The sequence below is a fragment of the Excalfactoria chinensis genome, chromosome 1 (assembly GCF_039878825.1).
Source record: "Excalfactoria chinensis isolate bCotChi1 chromosome 1, bCotChi1.hap2, whole genome shotgun sequence".
Classification (NCBI taxonomy): domain Eukaryota; kingdom Metazoa; phylum Chordata; class Aves; order Galliformes; family Phasianidae; genus Excalfactoria; species Excalfactoria chinensis.
In genome coordinates this window covers 46,209,541-46,228,656 of record NC_092825.1, presented here as the reverse complement: position 1 = coordinate 46,228,656, position 19,116 = coordinate 46,209,541, and the positions used below count along the sequence as shown (strand labels likewise).

At 42.5% G+C, this 19,116-nt stretch overlaps 2 protein-coding genes across 7 annotated transcripts in view; one reads left to right on the top strand and one right to left on the bottom strand.

Moving 5' to 3' along the window:
- PLBD1 (phospholipase B domain containing 1) overlaps window positions 1-4,376 on the top strand; it is a 35,758-nt gene extending 31,382 nt beyond the window's left edge. Inside the window, exons 9-11 of the mRNA XM_072332594.1 lie at window positions 879-1,064; window positions 1,911-2,017; window positions 3,298-4,376. Coding sequence (XP_072188695.1) covers window positions 879-1,064; window positions 1,911-2,017; window positions 3,298-3,465 — 461 coding nt within the window. The 3' untranslated portion in view covers window positions 3,466-4,376. The remainder of the gene's footprint in view (window positions 1-878; window positions 1,065-1,910; window positions 2,018-3,297) is intronic.
- Window positions 4,377-5,958: 1,582 nt separating this feature from the next.
- ATF7IP (activating transcription factor 7 interacting protein) overlaps window positions 5,959-19,116 on the bottom strand; it is a 92,549-nt gene continuing 79,391 nt past the window's right edge. For 5 of the 6 annotated variants that reach the window (XM_072332544.1, XM_072332536.1, XM_072332552.1 and 2 more), the window contains exons 11-15: window positions 18,808-18,886; window positions 16,059-16,214; window positions 15,353-15,538; window positions 12,342-12,454; window positions 5,959-11,325 (exon numbers count right to left, since the gene is read on the bottom strand). In XM_072332544.1, coding sequence (XP_072188645.1) covers window positions 10,909-11,325; window positions 12,342-12,454; window positions 15,353-15,538; window positions 16,059-16,214; window positions 18,808-18,886 — 951 coding nt within the window. In that variant the 3' untranslated portion in view covers window positions 5,959-10,908. The remainder of the gene's footprint in view (window positions 11,326-12,341; window positions 12,455-15,352; window positions 15,539-16,058; window positions 16,215-18,807; window positions 18,887-19,116) is intronic. The other variant, XM_072332579.1, reaches the window with a different exon arrangement.

The window sequence follows — 19,116 nt, the reverse complement described above, 5'->3', positions numbered from 1 at the left end:
GCCATTCTGTCAGCCCCTGGTTAAGCCCATCTTAGGCTGAATACTGCACTGTCTGCATGGATTCTGCAGTCTTGCAGAGCCTGGGACACAAAAGAGCTTTTTGCTCTGCTTACGTCAACTGCTTCTCAACCCTCAAGTGGCAGGTGTGCATCTATCCCCACATCTCCTTTATCCTCTGTGTGCAGCCACAGCTTTCCAGTCACCATTGCTCAGTAGCATGTCCGTCTGTTCTTTGCAGGCCTGTCTCCTGCTCACCCCTGCTTGCTCTATGGTTCCTATTTATCTGTTCATCTCCAGGTTTTGTTTGTCTCTCCCCAGGTCTCTCTTTCTAACTGCTGTTTTGGGACTCATGCTCTGTTATGAATGTGCATTTGCTTGGGAGTTTTCTCTATTCTTTTTAATTGCCGCCTGCCTTCACTGCACGGTGCATTATTGCATCTTGGTGAGTTGGGAAGAGGGGAGAAAAGGGAGCACTTTTACTCAAGCCTCATGCAGCAAAGCTTGGTGGCAGGAAATGAGCTTTCCCTGCACTGTCCCTGAGGAGTGTAACCTCTACAGGAGGGCTGTAGCTGATCTGTGTCTTCACCTGAGGCTCCTGCAAGTCTGATCTCAGCTGCTCGGCAGGATGAGTCTTCAGGGTGGAAGTCTGGGGGCGGGCTGCCTGTGTGTGTTATGCAGGGAGTCAACCCCAGTCATTCCAGATGGCTGCTGCTTTGCTTTATTCCTTTCAAACCAGTTTGACGTGTTGTTCCTCGAAATGCTGTTAAGGCAACACAGCAAGGAAAATGGGGTTGTTTTTGTTTTTTGTTGTTGTTTTGTTACAAGCAAGAGTGTTCAGCTTTTCCAAGTGTCTGACAGGTTATTTGTCTCTCTTGCAGGTTACTGGCCTTCATACAATATTCCTTTCCATCAGAAGATTTACAATCTCAGTGGTTATGCATCATATGTTGAGAAGTATGGGCTGGATTTCTCGTATGAACTTGCTCCACGAGCAAAAATCTTCCGTCGAGACCAGGGCAAGGTGACCAACTTAGAAAGCATGAAGTACATCATGAGATATAACAGTAAGAAATACATTCTTGTGTTTTGGAGCTGATCTTTAAAAAGCAGTGTTTACATTTATTATAGTGAAAAGCATTACTTGCAGATTAGTTACATTGCTCTAAGTGCAGAATGAAACCTAAAGTCAGTTTGGCTTCTGCCTACCCTTTCATCTGCAGTCCAGGAAGGATGCTCTTCAGTATGTAATGCTCCGCTCTGTTTTTCCCTGACAGGGTTCTTGTTATTGGATTAAAACCAGCATAATTAACTTCTGCCTAAGCCCCATCTCTCAGTACAAACAGCTGTAGATGTTATATTTTGATTCCCAATTACAAGGAGCACACCGATAACTGCGCTTGGGCACTGGGAGGCCTCTCCCAGGGTGTGGTATTGCTACTGATTGGGCTATGAGTAGCAGCTTGCTCGCAGGTGTTGAGGCTTGTCCTTCTTCCCTCTTAGCTTGCAGTTACTGCAGTGGGTATTTGAAGGCTTTGCTCCTTCTGCTTACTTAGTTCCAGAACAGGAACATGAAGGCTCTCTCTGCTGCACTCTTCATTCCTTGCTTCCCACCCCTTTCTGTTCTGCTTTTTTGAGGAGACATAAAGTTCCTGCAAGATTTTGTCCTGTGGAATTAGTGCTTAGAGGTGGGCAGTGGTGCTCCTGGGATGCAGAAATAGCTAAATGGATTTGGAACTTGCTTTACTCGAGCACTGGTTTCTATTTGATACCTGGAGAGGAGCATGAAAGCAGTGTGATAGACTGTGTGCTCACCGAGCTTTGAGCAGTTTGGGGACTTGAGAAGTAGAGGGCTTTGGGTAAAGGGACTCATTTGTTTGCTTTTCTTCCCTGCCCGCCCCATTTCTCCCCAGACTACCAGCAAGATCCTTATGCTGAACACAATCCCTGCAACACAATTTGCTGCCGAGAAGACCTGAATCCTTCCTTCCCAGTGCCTGCAGGCTGCTATGACTCCAAGGTAAACAACTCCAATTTCTGTCTGCTGACTGTTTGCTGCAGTCTCTTTGTGCTCTTCTCACACTTGCAGTGCCTTTCCCTGCACTGAGGTGGGCATGGCCAGGCCTGCTTCTTCTCCTCACTCTGTCCCAGTACTGGGCAGCTCCTGTGCAGAGACCCATCTGCCCCTGACACCAGTCCTGGTACAGTGATGTTGCAGAGGATGCGCAGGGAAATGCACAAAAGAATGTTGTCCATGGGAACCTGTGTTGTTTAGGGGTTAAGCCATGAAGCTTTGCAGCAGGAGGAGCCTGAGTGAAAGTTGAAATGAGTCCTTACATTGGAGGAAGGTGGAGAAGATGATTGCTTCACAGTCTGGGCCTCCTGGTCATGGAGGCAGCTTGGTTGCATCCCCAGAGCCCACAGGAATGTGTCTTTATCCTCCTTCTAATTTTACCTTTTTAAAAGCCTTGCTCTCCAGTGAATCACCCTGCTCCAGGTCTTCACCTCTCTGTAAAACTGCTCTGAACAAAGTTTGCCAACAGTTACCATTCTTTTTGGGGAAGGAAAAATGGGGAAGTTCTCAGACCCGATGTATTGGAGAAAGATGCAGTTCTTCTAGGCAGCCTGTGTGGTGTTTTCACTGAGGGGAATACCTTTGTGTCCAGCCCTGCCATGCTGGTAGATGCTGCAGGGACCGCCACCTCCTCTGGGTTGAGTTTGAAGGCTGGAATGGGTTCTGTGGAGCCCCTTTGGGCACTGCCAGTGCTGAATGTCTCCTCTCAGCTTGCTCAAGCCCGCGGTGTCCTGCCTGCTTGCTGTAGTGGCCAGCAGAAGCACCCAGAGCTGGTTGTTAGGGAGTGAAAACAGAGAACTGCTGTATAGAGGTGTCTGGCAAAAGTGCAGGCGACTTTGACAGCAGTTAGGCAAGGGGAATGGGCTGGGCTGTACTGGAAGATAATGAAGAAACAGGGTGGGGAGCTCCAGGCAGTTGCAGTAACTGTCTGACAGTTTCCAAGGGACGGACCGAGTGCTTTACACACAGCAGAGCTTATGCGAGATCATCTTAGGCTGCCCTCGTGGCCTTCTGGGTAGTGCAAAGGGCTGTGTGTGCTTTGCTGCTTCCCCTTCAGCACTGCCTTTGTGGCTGAAGTTACGTTGGTGCAGAGGAGGAATTCTGCCTGACCAACACGCGTTTCCCCTTGCTCCATTTCTGTGCTGTAGTGTTTCCAAGTCTCACTGTTTCTGTTATGGGATGGATTCATGTCAAACACCAGCCAACCCTTCTGTCCTTTATTGCAGGTGTCAGATTTCCGCCTGGCCTCAGCATTCACAGCCACAGCCATCAATGGTCCCCCAGTGCAGGGTGGTCTCCCAGTCTTCACCTGGAGGCGGTTCAACAACACACGCCATCAGGGCCTGCCTGAATCGTACAACTTCGGATTTGTCACCATGAGGCCAATCCTGTAAAATCAGTGTCAATATTCCAAAATGGGATTTTACTTTTTTTTCATGGAAACTTTCATTCCTGTGTGTAATAAATCCAGCTGGATGTACACATCCCCACGCCTTGCCTGCCCCTCTCCTGCTCTGGGCTGTGCAGTGCGTGCTCTGCTCTGGGCTGTGTGGGTGGCCTTGGCTGGGGTGGATGGGAAGCAACAGGTGCTGTGCTGCCCTTTGTCGATCTGAGCATCAGCTTGGCAGCTCCCAGAGTGTGAATGAACTGCTGTGCAGTCACAGAAGGGATCTGTGTCTAGACATAGGAGCTGCCTCCAGGCCTGGGCTGAGCCACATGGCTTTACCTCTCTGCTGGCTCCATGGCTGCCTTTAGTCTGAGCTGTGTTGGCAACATGCTGTAAGTTGCTTATCAGTGGGGACTGTTACTGTCAAAGAGTCACAGCCATGTTCTCCACAGCAGATAACTGACCCTTCTTAATTACACACACAACAAATAAACAGCTCTTTCCTCTTGGCCTTGACAGTCCAATGTAAATAGAGCACGCTACCACCCTGAATCATGTAGGCAGAAGTGTCAGGTTTTGGCGAGCGCTGGGGAAGGAAGTAGATTACTGCAGCTTGACTGACACTCTGCCCTAAATACCTGGCTGTCACATTGTGCTTGATTTCTGCCAAGAGACGGGGGAGACCAGAAATTAATACAGCAGGTTTTGCTGAGATTTGCTGAGGCTCAAAAACAGTGCAGAGAATGAAGTAATCTGTTTGCTGTACCAGGAGGAAGTATGTCTGAGAGGCCTCAGAGAACATCTGCACTGCATTAGGACTAGGTGGCAGCAGGGACACAATATAATTGCTGTATGTTCAACTGTTCTGCCGTTGGATGGAGAATAAACATGATGTTCCCTTGATGCCATGTATGAGCCAAGAGATAGTGCTGCACAGGTGCCTTTCCCTGGGGCTGGGAGGGGAGAAGATGGCCCTACTAACAGTTTTGGGGGAACGCTGTGCCCCCACGTGCTACTCACCTTGTCTTTGGAGTGTCTGGATGGAGTTCCTGATGGCCCTTGATCAAGGGTAGCAGTCTCTGCCTGGTTGGTCAGTGCTGTGAGCACTGCACCTTGCTGTGACAAGGGCAGGCTTCATCCTTACAGGGCAGCGGGGTCAGTGCTTTCAGAATAAACACCAAATACGAACACTGTGCAGCATTCGGATGTTTGCTCCTGATCGCTGCATTGAGATGTTTCTAACTCCTGTGAGTGGGCAGAGGCTGCTGCCAAGCAGCTGGCACAGGTGGAATCGGACTGGCTCTGAACCTCACAGAGGACCCCACCTGCAGGAGGGGTGGCCGTTTGCTGGAGGGACCTGCTGGGAAGCAGCAGCTTGCTGAGATGGGAGCACAGAGCAGCTGGAGGGATTCTGCTGTTACTCCTGAGCAGCAGGATAGGTTGTATTTACTGCCAACTTTCGCTGTTTTCATATTTGAAAACAAAAAGCACAAATAGAAGTGCATTGTTTCACTGTCAGTCCGTAGGGACCAGTGAACTGGCCATAGCTTCCTGTGTCAGACTGATCTTTGCTAGGGCACATCGATGTGTGCTGGACATGGATGCAGTCAGCAGCTGTGGGATGCCCCTTTGCAAGCTCCCAAAGAAGGGGAGAAGATGGACCCTCCTTACAGCATGAGCCTCCTGCCCTGCGGCAGGAATAGCTTTGTGCTTCAACTCGGTGGGAAAACAAGAGTTCTACTTTGAAGAGCCCTTTTCTCTGAGTAAATATTTACATAAAAGGGACCTTGTGAGCCATGAAACTAACCCATGTGACTGTGACTCTTATCTTTTGCTGTTAATAGCTGTGCTGGATTCAAGATCACCGCATGCTTGCTGTACTGCACCACGTCCTTCCTCCATGAGCAGCCCAGCTAGCACTGAATGCAGCCGCAGTGACTGGAACACAGCTCTGTCCCCAGCACAGCACCTGCACGAGCTGCAGTTGAGCAAAGTGCTGAAGCCAACATTTCTTAATGAAAGCGACGGTCTAAATCTACAGGCACGACGTAGACCAGTATTCTAAACAGGCAGCTTGAGGGAACTCTCAGGACTTCCACGTGTGATTGTATCCAGCCATCGCTTAACATGAGTCCATACACAATCATGCCAGGGAAGTATTACCACCACAGATTAGTGATACTGCCCTTGAAGTGTGGGCTCAGCACTCAGGACTGTTTGTCCAGGACACAGAGCCCCTCTTTGCTTTGCAGCTTTCTAGAACTTAGCACATTGCTTTCATTTCTGCTCCGGTGAAAAGCCTGGAGGAGCAGCATCACACAGCTGGCTTTCTAGGAATGGAGCCAAACCACCGCTGCTTGACATTACTTGACCAAGGTGACACCGTGGCTGCAGAACTTAAAAGCTGGCGCTGCTCCATCCTCCAGGAGGCAGCATGGCTGGGGAGGATGTGAGCACACACACATGTGAGATGTCTGGAACTAAGCACAGATGACTCAAATCAATAAAAACCCAGTAGTTTATTTCAAAGTATAAATTTCAGACTTGTCAGACAAAACCCCACTACAGGTAACACATACACACACACTAATCTACAGTACATACAAAAATGGGGAGAACTTGCAACTGCCCAGTTTAAATTGGACGTAAAAGCTGTCCTTTTGTATTTACAAGTCCAGCTGCAAAGCAAAATGAGAAGTCGGATGGAGCTACTTGCAAAGGGTTTTGCATGTTTGACTCAATAGCCAAGAATATTCTACAGCTGAACGGGACTCCCCAAACAGTTACTACCCAGTTGCTTTATTTACAGATATACCCCATTAAATTAAGACAGCACTTCAAATATATATAAATATATGTGTGTGTGTGCATATAATATATATTAGAACAAAACAAAAAGGAATGCTCAGCCTGCGCAAAGACAATGAGAAATAAAGATGCATTCTAACAGGTGGGCAGAAGGGAGGAAAAGAAAAAATCAACTTATTATTAGCTTTTTCTTAGCAATTTTTGTAGCCCCTCAGAAGGTACTGAGGAGGTAACACAGATCTGGTGGCAGGGCTGGCACAGTCACTATCATTTGAACTCCCCTCTCCAGTGTTTTCATACAATGCCCACCCCTACCCCAACCAACAACTTAAAAAAATAGATATTTAATATATCGAGCTTCTATTTTAAAAAATCTGGATAGATATTTCTGACCAAATGAAAATACTGAAGTTTATAAGAAGGCAGAATCACAGCTTGATTTTGTACAGCGTATACAATAGTCTAGAACTGGGGAATGGCTGTTTGGGGAGCAGAAATACATCTGACCTGGTCCCTACATATAATACAGACTCTTATTTAGTGGACGCTTAAGACAAACAGCATAAAGGAAGAAGTGTATGGATAGTTTGTTATAGTATAAAACAGTGCTCAGATCCTACCATTGGGCCCAATCAAGCTCCCACTGAAGGCACGAGGGGGTTTTGCCATTATTTTCAAAGGAAGCAGGATAAGACCCCTTATTTTTACAGGGAAGACACCATGGGCATTTCCAGCCTTGTGCTAAAAACGTTGGGTGTGTGAGTGTTATCACTGCTTGTGATCTAACGTGTTAAAGGGTAGCAAGCACATTGAGAGGAGCAGAGCTGAGACCAACTGCCACCCTCAGGGAAGCTGGTTTGGAGCACAGAAGTAAACACAGGCTGAGAGGAACCTGCCTCTGCACCCTTACAACTTTTCCAGTCGTTACTGCAGCTGCAGTACACGTGCTATACCTACAGCCTACACCCTTCCTAAGGTTATTGGAATCCAGTAAAGCTTTTTCTAGACTTGTACTGAAATAAAGGAGGTCCATGAAGCTGTAACTAGGAGGAAAAGAAAGGCATTTTACCATCAGCACTCCACAGGAGGGCTTCCAGCCAGAAACAGAACTCAAGTTACCTCTTGCCCGTAGGCACAAATCAAGCCTAAAACAAACCAGAAACACAATGAAAATAAAAAGTGGGGAATCAGTGCAGTGTATGCCAAAACATGGAGAACTAGATCTGAGGTGGTGCAGCTAACGTGCCATGTACCCAGTGGTACCAGCACAACTTATTAGCCAGAACAATTTATACCAGGGTACTGAAAATGAAGATGGAAAAACGTGTATTAGGTGCAGGGAGTTATTTGGATAATGTCCCTAATAACATGCTGTAACTCTTGGTGGTGGCCCTGAAGTGGTCGGCTGTTTGGACATCATGATCTCTACAGATCCCTTCCAACCGAACTGCTCTAGTCTAGTCTACCACCTGAAAGCTGTGTAGAGACCTGTAGCATATTTAAAAGTGAAATACTAGAAATCTCAGGTAACCAACACTTTTATGATGACTGCAGTCTAAAGCACAGTACTAACAGACCTGTACTGAATGTTCTCAGATATTTTGGTAATACTTTCAAATAAATTCTATTAAATGAAACCAGTTATTTCTGAATGCATAGCTGGTGGAAATGCAGTATCTCAGTATTTTTATTGTTTCTGGGAGGTTAAATAATAAATAAAAAACAGCCATGCCAAAATATTGGGAAAAGTGCCATTGGAGTTAATCAGTACTCCCGTTCCTTAACATAAGGGGTAAGTAGTCACTGTAGAGATCTGTTCCACAGTGAAATAGCTCCACAGAAGTGGCACAGTTCTCTGTACATCAGCGTTAAGAACTGCTACCCGCAATGTTGCCAAGCTGAGCAACGCCTCTGAAAAATCAAGCTATGCTGTATCATGTACTGAGCCACCAGCACTTGCCTAACATCCTGAAATTGGATCTTAACATCTGCTGTAATGAAAGGGATGTCTGCTTTCACTCTACAACTGTGGCAGCAAACAGCAGCCAACTTGCTTAATCTATTCACAAAAATGAGCTGCGCTCTGCCTTGCATAACAGAAACAACTGTTAAGCAAGAAGCCAGTTTCAGCTCTGTTGAGAACGTCTTTCTTTAGTAAATAAAGATGAGTCTTCTCGCTAAAGATGCAGTCCACAAAACCTCCACACAATACCAGGCCATCCCAACTATTACCTCTGTTGGAGAAAGGAAAAAAAAATGTGACACGAGACTCTCACCACCTGCCTATCCCAAGAAAGACAAAACTAGGAACAACTGTGAGCTAAAAGCAAGCACAAACTATAGAAAAGCTGAGACTGGGATCAAAATTCAATAAGCAGCATAAATTCCACATTGGATTCTAATATTTATTTTAACTTTCAAACTATAAAACCTCATTGTACTGGTATGGCCAACAGCCCTTTGGTACCACCTCAAGTAAACTGATGCTTTAACAGCCATCAACTGGATGAAATTGCTCTAAACCTCTACTACAGAACTTCCTTTATAAGGACTCAACTTTTCATAAGTAGTGTAAATGAATTATTAATTATTCCTTGAAATAGGCAGACAGAACATTTAATTCCACATAGAAAAAAATCAAGGCATTATTGATCATTGGCACCAGTAATACGGGAACAACTGTTATTCAGAGGAAAAGTTAAACACTTTTCAGACATGAGATACAAACCTTCTCTCATGATACATGGATGTAGACAGAATTTTTGCTTACCCAACTCAATACCCCTCCCATACTGACAGTATTTGTTACTCACCTGTTGGAAGCAACAATCCCAGCTGTGTGAAGGAGCGCAAAAAAGTAGTATGGACAAAAGTCTACAAACTGAGTTTCTTTCACATAATGTTCTCGAAGGGAACACAACAGAAGAACCCGTTATCACAAAGATTATTTCACTAGCCATATTTTGTGTCTTTTTCAACCTGGCTTTCTATTTAAATTTTTCAAGACAGCCAGTATTGCAATTAAGGAATATGTAATGTCTACAGCTTTGTCAGATGGTGAAGTAAATCTAAAGAAAGCCCAGATATTTTCCCTTCTAAATCCGGTATTTGGTTATTCTGGACAGAAACAAGATGCTGTCCTTGTTTCTAAAAATGAAAAAAATAAAAATCTTACATATCCTTTCTTGTCCAGGTGTTACAGTTTGGTTATGCATAAAAAAAGCTTAAGAACATGTCAACAGGACAGTGGGACAGATGCACTGTTTTGATTTCTCAGCTCAGAAGCATCATGAAAGCCTCCAGGAACATTTGCAGTTGCTCACAAATTTTGGGCCAGTGTCTAAAGCACTCGGGGTGTTAGCTCTCAGCAGAGGCAGGCAGGTGACTGCAATAGAGGACTAAGAGGCCAATTCTGTATGTTTTTCTACCAACTGAACGTCTAAACTGAGTGCCAACAAGTAGAAGCTTTCATGGTGCTACACCATGTAGGTTTCTTTGGCTGAAATGCAGCATACAGCTTTCCCAAAAGAACAGGAGGGAAAAGCTCTGGTGGAAAATACTGTCTGTACACTCTAATATTCTTCACAGGACAGAAACGACAACTCATTAATTGCAGCGAAGGAAAGGTTGATTGAAAGTACAGATAAAAATGAGTACAGCATCAGTAGATGTTATACTTCTAGTCTTTATAGAAAGAAACAATCGCTATGGGCCAGAAAAACAAGAAGCAGTAATGAAAGGCTAGAGGGTAAAAGGAGAAGTAACTCCAAGCAAATGAACACCACAAGGTATCTGGCTACATTTATTTCTGAAATTACTGTTTAAGGCACAAAATAAATCTAAAAAACAGGGCTGGACGTGTAAGGGGAGAGGCAGAAAAAATCATCTGAGCTAGAGAGGTGTGAATGTGATTTCAACAATCCAGTTTCAGATCTGTCCTAGGAATGCTCCAACTGTGAATGGAGGTGGATGGTGACAGTAGAGGAGAGCTCTTATTTAGGAGAGGTAGGAAGTAGTGGGGTGATTTATTTTTTTTTTCCCCACTACACCACCTCCAAATTCACAGACATTGGTTCCCTGGCCAGACTAAAGTTCCCTTCCCTCTCCCCAGACAGCTGATTACTGTTGGTAATTTAAGAACAGATCACTCTATCTTCCAGCACACAAATAAGACCTTGAATCACCTTTCGTATCACAGCCTGCTCACAGAGAGCTAGGTAGAAGAGGCAAATCTGTTCTTGCCTTCATGTTAGTGCCTTGAGAGAGACGACAGGTGTAGTTCAGCTTCAAAAAAAACTGCGAATTATATTTTTGCTCCCACTCTGAAGCAGAATCCCAGGCATCCAACGTGCTCTTGAATAAAGAGTAGGTAGATGTCTAGGTGGAACAGCTGTCATGGGAAGGAAAATGAAATTTCTGAATGGCCCATGACTTGATCTATCCAGAAAAACAGATTCTCTTGCTAGAAGTGAGACTTTATTTTTCTTTTGGTTCTGAATGTATGTAGTGTATCACGCAGCTGTCTAAATTAATCCTGCAGAGAGTGGATTTAAAAGTGAATTTCATGCATGGGATCAAACCCCTCAAAACCAGGGTAACCCTTGGAAGTAGGATGGGTTTAAAGGCTCCAAAGAACTCCAGTTTAACTGCTCTGGGAGGAGATCACATCTGTAGACTGGGGGTCACAGAAGGGTCCAAAACGGCCATAGATGTCCTTAGCTCTGACTGCAAAGTAGTATTTGCTGCCAGACACAAACTGAGTAAGAGTGCATGCCATAGGTAGTGGAAGGGCCTTCACCTCCCCTATCTTCTTCCACTGGGAAGGCATAGTAGCACTCGGGTCCTCGTGGTATGCGTAGAGATGGTAACTGTCCACACTGGCGCAACTCCGGTCCACTTCTATGACACTCCATGACAGCACAATACCATTCTGGCTCTGTACCCGTGCCAGCTTCAGCTGTGGTTTTTGAGGCAGGGAAGTGTTGGCAGCTTCAGGGGGCAGGCGTGGTGGCTGTGGTGCCTCTGGGAGCGGGGCAGGATGTACAGGGCGTGGTGGCTCCTATGCAACATAAGAGCAATCAGGGAAAGGTAAGTCTACAGCAGTGGAAAGAGGTTTTAATTCATCATTCCCAAAGCAAACAGGAAGAAATCAGCCCACAATCACTCAACCATCACTACTCAAAGTCCTGTGTATAGAAAGCATCAGGCACAAACAGAAGCAAAGGATGAGAAAGGGTTGAATCAAGGATGTCAGAAGTTATTATTCACATATAAATCACAACCTGTACAGAAGGTTGTCGCCACAGTTACTTCTCTATATCCTGTTTGCTTCCTACGCATGAGATGATGGACTGTGAGCACCTGGGCCCTTACCAAGACTAAGTGGGCAGGTTCACAATGAGTTTGAGCTAATCTGTATCTGAGCTGCTTCTCCCACATTACTCAAAACATCCCCGACAGAGGACTGAGCTGGCAACTCAGCACCATCTTTTCAACAGGCAGCTTTTTGAGTCACAGGAGGAAGAAATGGTAGTGGAACAACTCAGCCTCAGTTCCTAGAAAGTTTTGAAATAAGGGCAAAAATGTGACTTTATATTGAAATACCTCCATCACAGAAACTTTTCTAGGTCTATTATTTATGTTAGTTAATTTTAAGTTAGAAATGTAGTTACAATAGGCATGACATTGTGTTACTGTAATGCCAGGGACTTTTTCATGGTGGAATCAGCTAGTTGTTTTCTTTAAGTTTTGTGTGTGTGATACTGACTTGCTTTCTTCTCACTATTTATCAGTGGGAGATATCTGAATGCTGAATGATGTCTAGATTCAAAGAATTGTTAGCCACTTTGGCAATATATTTACCAAATCAGGAAACTGGAAATGAGGCGACTGTGTAACAACTGAGCATGCAGGCAACGTACTTCAGTCCCAACAACAAAACAATATAAAATTAGTCAAAAGTAAATTTTGTTATACTAAAAAGGGTTTGAGGTGAGGCAGAAGCAATCCGAGACATACTAGTGCAGTGACAAGTCTGTAAATTATCTTAAGCGATTTCAAAATGACAGTACTCACAGCATGCACTTGTGGTGGTCGATGATGGACTGTAAGCTGAGGTGCTCCAGATCCAAGAGTTAGTCCATTGTTCACAACATATGCAGTTGTTTGAGGCATTCGTACTGTCATGCCTGTAAGAAGCACAATGAATAGTTTTGAGTACTGAATATTTAAAAGCAGCAAAACAGAACACTGGAAGCCAAACTCCTTCATTCAGCTGGACGACACCAAATTTCAAACTGACATATCCTTCTCAAACTGCCATCAGACTAATTACTGTACTAAACCAAAACCATTTTCCATCCCTCTAAGCTGTAAAAGAAAACACATGCTAATGTCTGCAGAAGGGACAGAATGATGTTTTAGCCATTTCAAGTGGCTAAAAGAAATGAGGGAGGAGAAGTGGGGGAGATTCAGGCAGTTTTAGCTTTACAAAAATAAATAAATAAATAGAATCACATCGAGATTGAAGGAGGAGAAGATAAATGGTGCAGCAGCAGAATGACACCCACTCAGTATTCAAATGCTAGGAGGCTGTGTGGTGGATGGCATGAAAACCAGAAAAAATTATGCTGTTGTCCAAGGAGCTTGTCTTCCCTCACGCAATGGACACTGCTATGAATATGTACTCATAGGAACTGCCTCTTCGTAGCATCCCATAGCAAACTGACTAGACTGTCAGGAGTAAACTAGGTAATTTTAAGCTTCATACCTAATATCCAAAACTCTTGAAAAACACCAAGCAATTACTCATTTTATACTACATTTCTCTCTTAAGTAACATTTTGCCCATTTACTAGTGGGACACACAGGCTTTATAAGCTCAGTGCTTTTCTGCTCATTGGTTACTGTGCTTAACCAATATGATATCCTTTTATGAAGACATAACAAAAGGGCTTCAAGCTTAAAGAAGTTAGATCTAGGTTGGACATAAGGAAAAAGTCTTTCACGGTGAGAGTGATGAGGCAGTAGAACAGGCTGTCTAGAGATGTGGTTGATGCCCTTTCTCTGGAGACTTTCAAGGTGAGGCTAGATCAAGCCCTGAGCAACTTGATTTAACTGTGAGTGTCCATGTTCATTGCAGAGCAGTTGGACTAGATGACCTTTAAAGGTCCACTCCAACTCTAAGGATTCTATGACTCTATGACGCTATAACCAGATGGATAGGTGACAGTAAAGCAGTGGGTGTGGTCTACTTGGTGAAGTGTGGTCTGGACAATCAGGTACTGAGGTGGACTGTGAACTGGCTAAAGGAAAGAAACAAGAGAGAGTTCTCTCTCTCAAAGCAGATAATCAAAGGCTAAGCTTTCATTCTATCAATGGACCAGCAGGTATCATCATAGTATCATAGTATTGTGCGAGTTGGAAGGGACCTTAGAGATCATCGAGTCCAACTCCTGGGATTCGAGCCCTTCTGTGTAGCAGAGCAGCATTTCTGCCACTTGCACCACAGGGGGGATTCGAACCCCGGGCCTCTGGTGTTGCAAGCAGCAATTCTACCACTGCGCCACCAGAGGCACACAAGGTCAGAAGAACATTAGAGCGATCTGCTGTTGGATGATCTGTCCTGAAAAACACATGAATTCCCTCTCATTAAGTTCTACATAAAGTTTTAAAATAGCAAATTATCTATTGTAAGTTCTTCAACAACACCTTAAGTATCTTGTATGTCCAATACATATTTGGTACAAAGTAGAAATTGCTGCTAAAATAATTAAGTGAACAGAATGTTAAGTACTCAAAACTCCTTCCAAAATGGAAGGTCGATTGCACAGGTTTGACTTGCAGCTAAGGCCAACAATGACAAAAACTAAGGTGGGTTGAGGTTATCCTGTCTTTTATGGTCTTCTGTCACCAGGAACACAAGATGTAGACTTATCTCTGAAAAGAAGAATATGAACTCAAGTGCATGTGGCTCAGCAGTACCGTGAGTTTAAGAAATATAAATACTCTGAAAGGAACACTTATTCCCTCACACCCTGGTATTTCATATACATAGCTCAAGAATTGTCTGATCAAGTTCTGCTTAGCTAGCACTGCTGATTTTTCACAACCCAAGGCAATGCAAGTGAACCTAGTTGCCAGAGATGCTTAGAATTAAATGGCTACAAATACTCATGGATTTTTTTTCCATAAAAATAGTGTTTCAGAACCATAAATCTGGATGATTTTATGGTAGTACAATCTCACTCTGTTTGAGCACAAAGTGTTCTGAGTCTGACTTATACAGATGGTATCTAAGAAAATTCACTACCTGGATGTCACATAAGTGTAACCTCAGTCTGTACAATGGGATAGGGAAACTTACGTTAAACCATGTTGAAGAAGCATAGTAGAGAAATTGTGGATAGCTTAAAAAACAGTTTAAATTCCCCACTTAATAGCAAAATATAAACTACTATTAAACTTCAAGGTTTTTATTGTGAAGATGGAGTACTTAATTCATGTTTCTTTGCTATGGGAAGACACTGATTACACCTGTGAAGTTGAGATGAACTTGCTGACATCCCTAGTCAAAGAAACACAATTACGCATCAGAAATTGATGCATTTGGTGAGAAGTTCTATCTGTCTAGACTTAGAAAACATGCTGGGCGAGGGGCATAAGAGATCATGACAGAATTTTAGATGGGAAATCAAACATGACTTACTACATTCATAAAGATTTTAAGCTTACAAGCTTAAAAACAAACTAGTCTTTATCTATCCTCCAGAACAGCTGTGCTCATGAGGTTACTTTCTGATACCTTCTGAAGCACTGGGAATGCCACCCAGAGATGCACAGTTGGAAGAGGCAGTGTGTGAGATGATTTCATTCCACTTTTTCCTCACTTACATAGTTGTAGTGTGAATTATTTCTTAATAGCTGGAAATTTTCTCAAGTCCTTAGGCCAGCAAAAAAATAACCTCTAATTTGGACTAGCATCGTAAAACAAAACAAAACAACAACACAAAAGAATCCAGATCCATTAGGCAGAATATATGAAGCTGTGCTGTGCTGGAATGTGCCTGATAGAAAGAATCCCTCACCTCCAGTCTGTGGGTTGACTGGCCTCAAACTTGGACTTGGCACGACAGTTCCTCTTACAGAATTCTGTGCTGGCGGTGCAGGAATTGTGGTATAGACCACCTGGTGGTTCGGTAGGGCTCGTGGTATAGGAAGTTTTGCAGCCGTTTGAGTCACTGGTCGATGAGTTACATTCACTGTTGTCGGAGCTGGAAAAAGAAAGACAAATCAAAACCTAGAATGTAATTCCAGAACACGCAAAATAAAAGCTGTTGCCACAAAATTCTATCTGCTTCTGATAGCGCAAGAAAGGAGAAAATAGCATAAACAAATGATAATGATAACTTTCACCTGAAACTATAATTATGTCAGCATATATCCAAACTCCAAACAGAAAAGATAAAAATAATATCCTAAAGGATCAGAGTGAAGAAAAAGAAACAAACCCAAATCTTCTATTGCTAATACATCCTAATATAGGAAAAAACAAACAAACAAACAAACAAACAAAAAACATAAAAAAACCCCAACAATTACTATATCTGATCTGTGTAAACAAAAGTAGTCCTGGGCATATGGATAGCTGTGGAGAAGATAAAAATACAAGTGAACACAAGCTATTAAGAGTCCACAGAACTGATGAGTTGTAAGATGATTCTAATACCCAACAAAAAAAAATCCACAAAAAAAAAAACATAACTGCAGACAAAATAACATAAATGAAGTTACCTGTAGGTAATACATGTATAGTGGTCTGGGAAGGCCCGCTTGTTGGCACGCCTGTTTGCTGCAGAGGGTTTGGTTGCAAAGGTGGCAGGGGGCGAGGCAAAGGCTGGGTAGGTGTGCTCTGTGCTGTAGGATTCTGATTCTGCTTCTTGGTCTCTGCTTTAAAACAAAATAACAATATCAACGACAACTGCAAACAGAAACTGGAACATCACAGATCTGTTCATTTCCTGCCATTCAGATTATCAAAAAATATTTTCTAGCATTTCTCCCATCTTTTCATTCTGCAAACCAAACTGTTAAAATTTTATTCAGTTCCTCCCCTTCATCATGTCATTTTCCACCCAATACTCCATAACGTTTCATTCTATCATTATGAAGTCTGTGTATTTCTGCGTAATTTGAAAATCTGATTTTTTCCACCAAGGAAGGAGTGGCCTAAACCTTAAAAAGGGCTCAAACACTGATTGCTGCATTAAACTTAAAAAAATAAGTGACAATTCTTGTCTCCTTCTGGTGCTTACATTTCTTTTATTTGCTGACTCTTACCTTTGTTTGATAAGATAGTCAGCCCATTTATTGCTGTTCTGAAATTTCATACAGTGTTCTTAATAAAGAAAAATAGCTTTATTATTAAAAAAATTTAGAAGATTTCAAATTTTGTTTTCTCATGCTGTCAGTGTGACTTACCTGCTGCTGACTGGGAGAACTGAGTAATACAACACCTACATTTGTATTTCACTACAGCAGTACTTTTCCTGCTTTAGTTTATTTGTGGCATCATAAAATAATTTGAGTGCAAATCTGTGGACCTTCTGTCCACAAGGAGAACTGGGAAGCTGTATTTTTAAGCTAGATTACAGTAACAGTGGGCAGATAAGGCACCACCAAAAAAAACCAGAAAACACAAAATTAAGGGACTAAGTTTTTAAGGCAGCCATTCAAAAATAATTTGCCCCGACGAAACTGCACATGCAGCAACCAGTAGTTCAGAAAAAGAGTACACAATGTAGAAATAAAAAATATTACACACTTGAGAATACATATCAGCAATATACTGAATAACTTGTTTAGAAACTGTTGATCAAGTATGCTAATGAAGTTACACACAAGAACAGTGCTAATGGTAGTATGGCCCAAGATGTTTACTTAATTACGAGGAAGTGGAAAGTATTTTGATGATCACACTGAGCTGTCTTTAACATCAGCTACTGATAGCTTAAAGTACCAGTACCCTTCAAAACTCCTGTATGATAAATCTAACGCAATTCACAGCCTCAAAAGTAACACAAAATAATCTGCAGACTTTCTGCATTGTCCTGTCTGTAGACTAAACAGCTGAGCTACTTTGCAGAAGTCATTTGACAAGAACGATTTTCTTTCAGTGAACAAAGCAGCACCTAGAAGAAGCAGTGAAGGGAACCTTGTTTTGAAAATATGAAGCTAGATATTTCCTGCTGTTTCATAAAGTAACAAGTCTTGTGATTAGTTCAGATTTCTTGTATTTCACATTGGTATGAGAGACTTCCCACTGTCCAGAAAATTCCTTGAAGAGATTACTATAAAGATGTACAGATGTACCCACTTTGAATACTTAGATTTCTACATATTTCAAATGCAACTGCATAATTTAAATGATGCATAATTAGAGTGCATTCTTAGTCATGATACAGGACTCCATGTGTTCATGATCCAACTAGTAGGAATCCAGACATACTACTGCTATAAAAGGGTCATTTAGATAACAAGGACAGTCTGGGCTAACATGACTTGTTTTGTTTTTATCTCACAAGGAAGCAACATAATTCATCCCTAACAAATCAAGAGTCCTGCTGAGATTCCAGCTGTTGGAAACTAGGTCAGGATTCTGTCAGCCAAAAATGATGAAACATAACCAATTAGATATCACTAGCAAAAGATTATTTAGCTACGTAGGTAAAAAAATCAGATGGAAAACTAAAGACTAGGTACACAGTAAGCACAGAATTAAGGTTAGATGTGATGTAGAGACTATTCCAATGCAAAATAAACAAAGTAGCGTCTTCACTAAAAATGTGGAACTCAAGAGAAAGGACAATTTGATTTCTGGAAATGAACATAAAATGGAAATCATCACTAATGGAGGTGTAGAGCAAAACTACAAATCTAAACCACAACATGGAAAAGAAGAGGGGCTAATTTCCATGCAAAAAAATGAGCTTGCAAAACTACAGTCAGAGCAATGAGGTGCAAACACATTGTCAAAGGACATAAAAGCACAACTATATTTACTCTAATCTTGGCACACAGACCCAAAGCAAAGAACAGATCAGATCTTCATTTGCTATTTACACAAAGTTGCTTGTTTAGGAGGATTAAAAGGATTAGAAGCTCTAATAATCTAACGCCTGAATATCAGCTGTAAAAATGTCTTTAATCAGTCAACAAAGACAAAATCTGTCTAGAGGAAGTTTCAAAAATGTAATAAAGTATTTAAACTTCTCAAATTACTTGATTGTTTATTTCCAACAGATTTAAACACAGACAGCAACAACTCTTAGATTAAAGGAAAAGGTAAAAAATTTAAAGACAGTATTTATTACTAAGCACAACTCCTTTTATTTAATGACTATCAGAATTCTCTAGTAAGAGTCCTGCTTTACAGAAACAGCATGGAATAAAAACCACTGAAACTCCTTTCTATCCTTTAAGGGCATGAAATAATACTTGCAGCTCAACTGCCCCAGCTGTTAGGAAAATCTTTCTCACTTACCTTGAGAGGAGACATCATCCTCATCATCCAGTGTAAGGTCAATGACACCTCCTGAATCGCCTCCTGTGACCTTCCCGCTCTGAAAGACAAAACTCCTTCATTTTGCAAAAGCAAATCCAGGGAACATGGATGGAAAAGGGATATGAACTGAACATTGAGTAAGTGAGGTCTCAGAACTGAAGCACTTTTTATAAAGAAACTGATGAATTGAGCAGTAGGAATAGATTTCAAACAAAATTCTCTGGACTTGGAAAAACAGGCAAAAACCAAATGTGTGGATTCCAGTATCAAATACTCAGCTATCTCTTA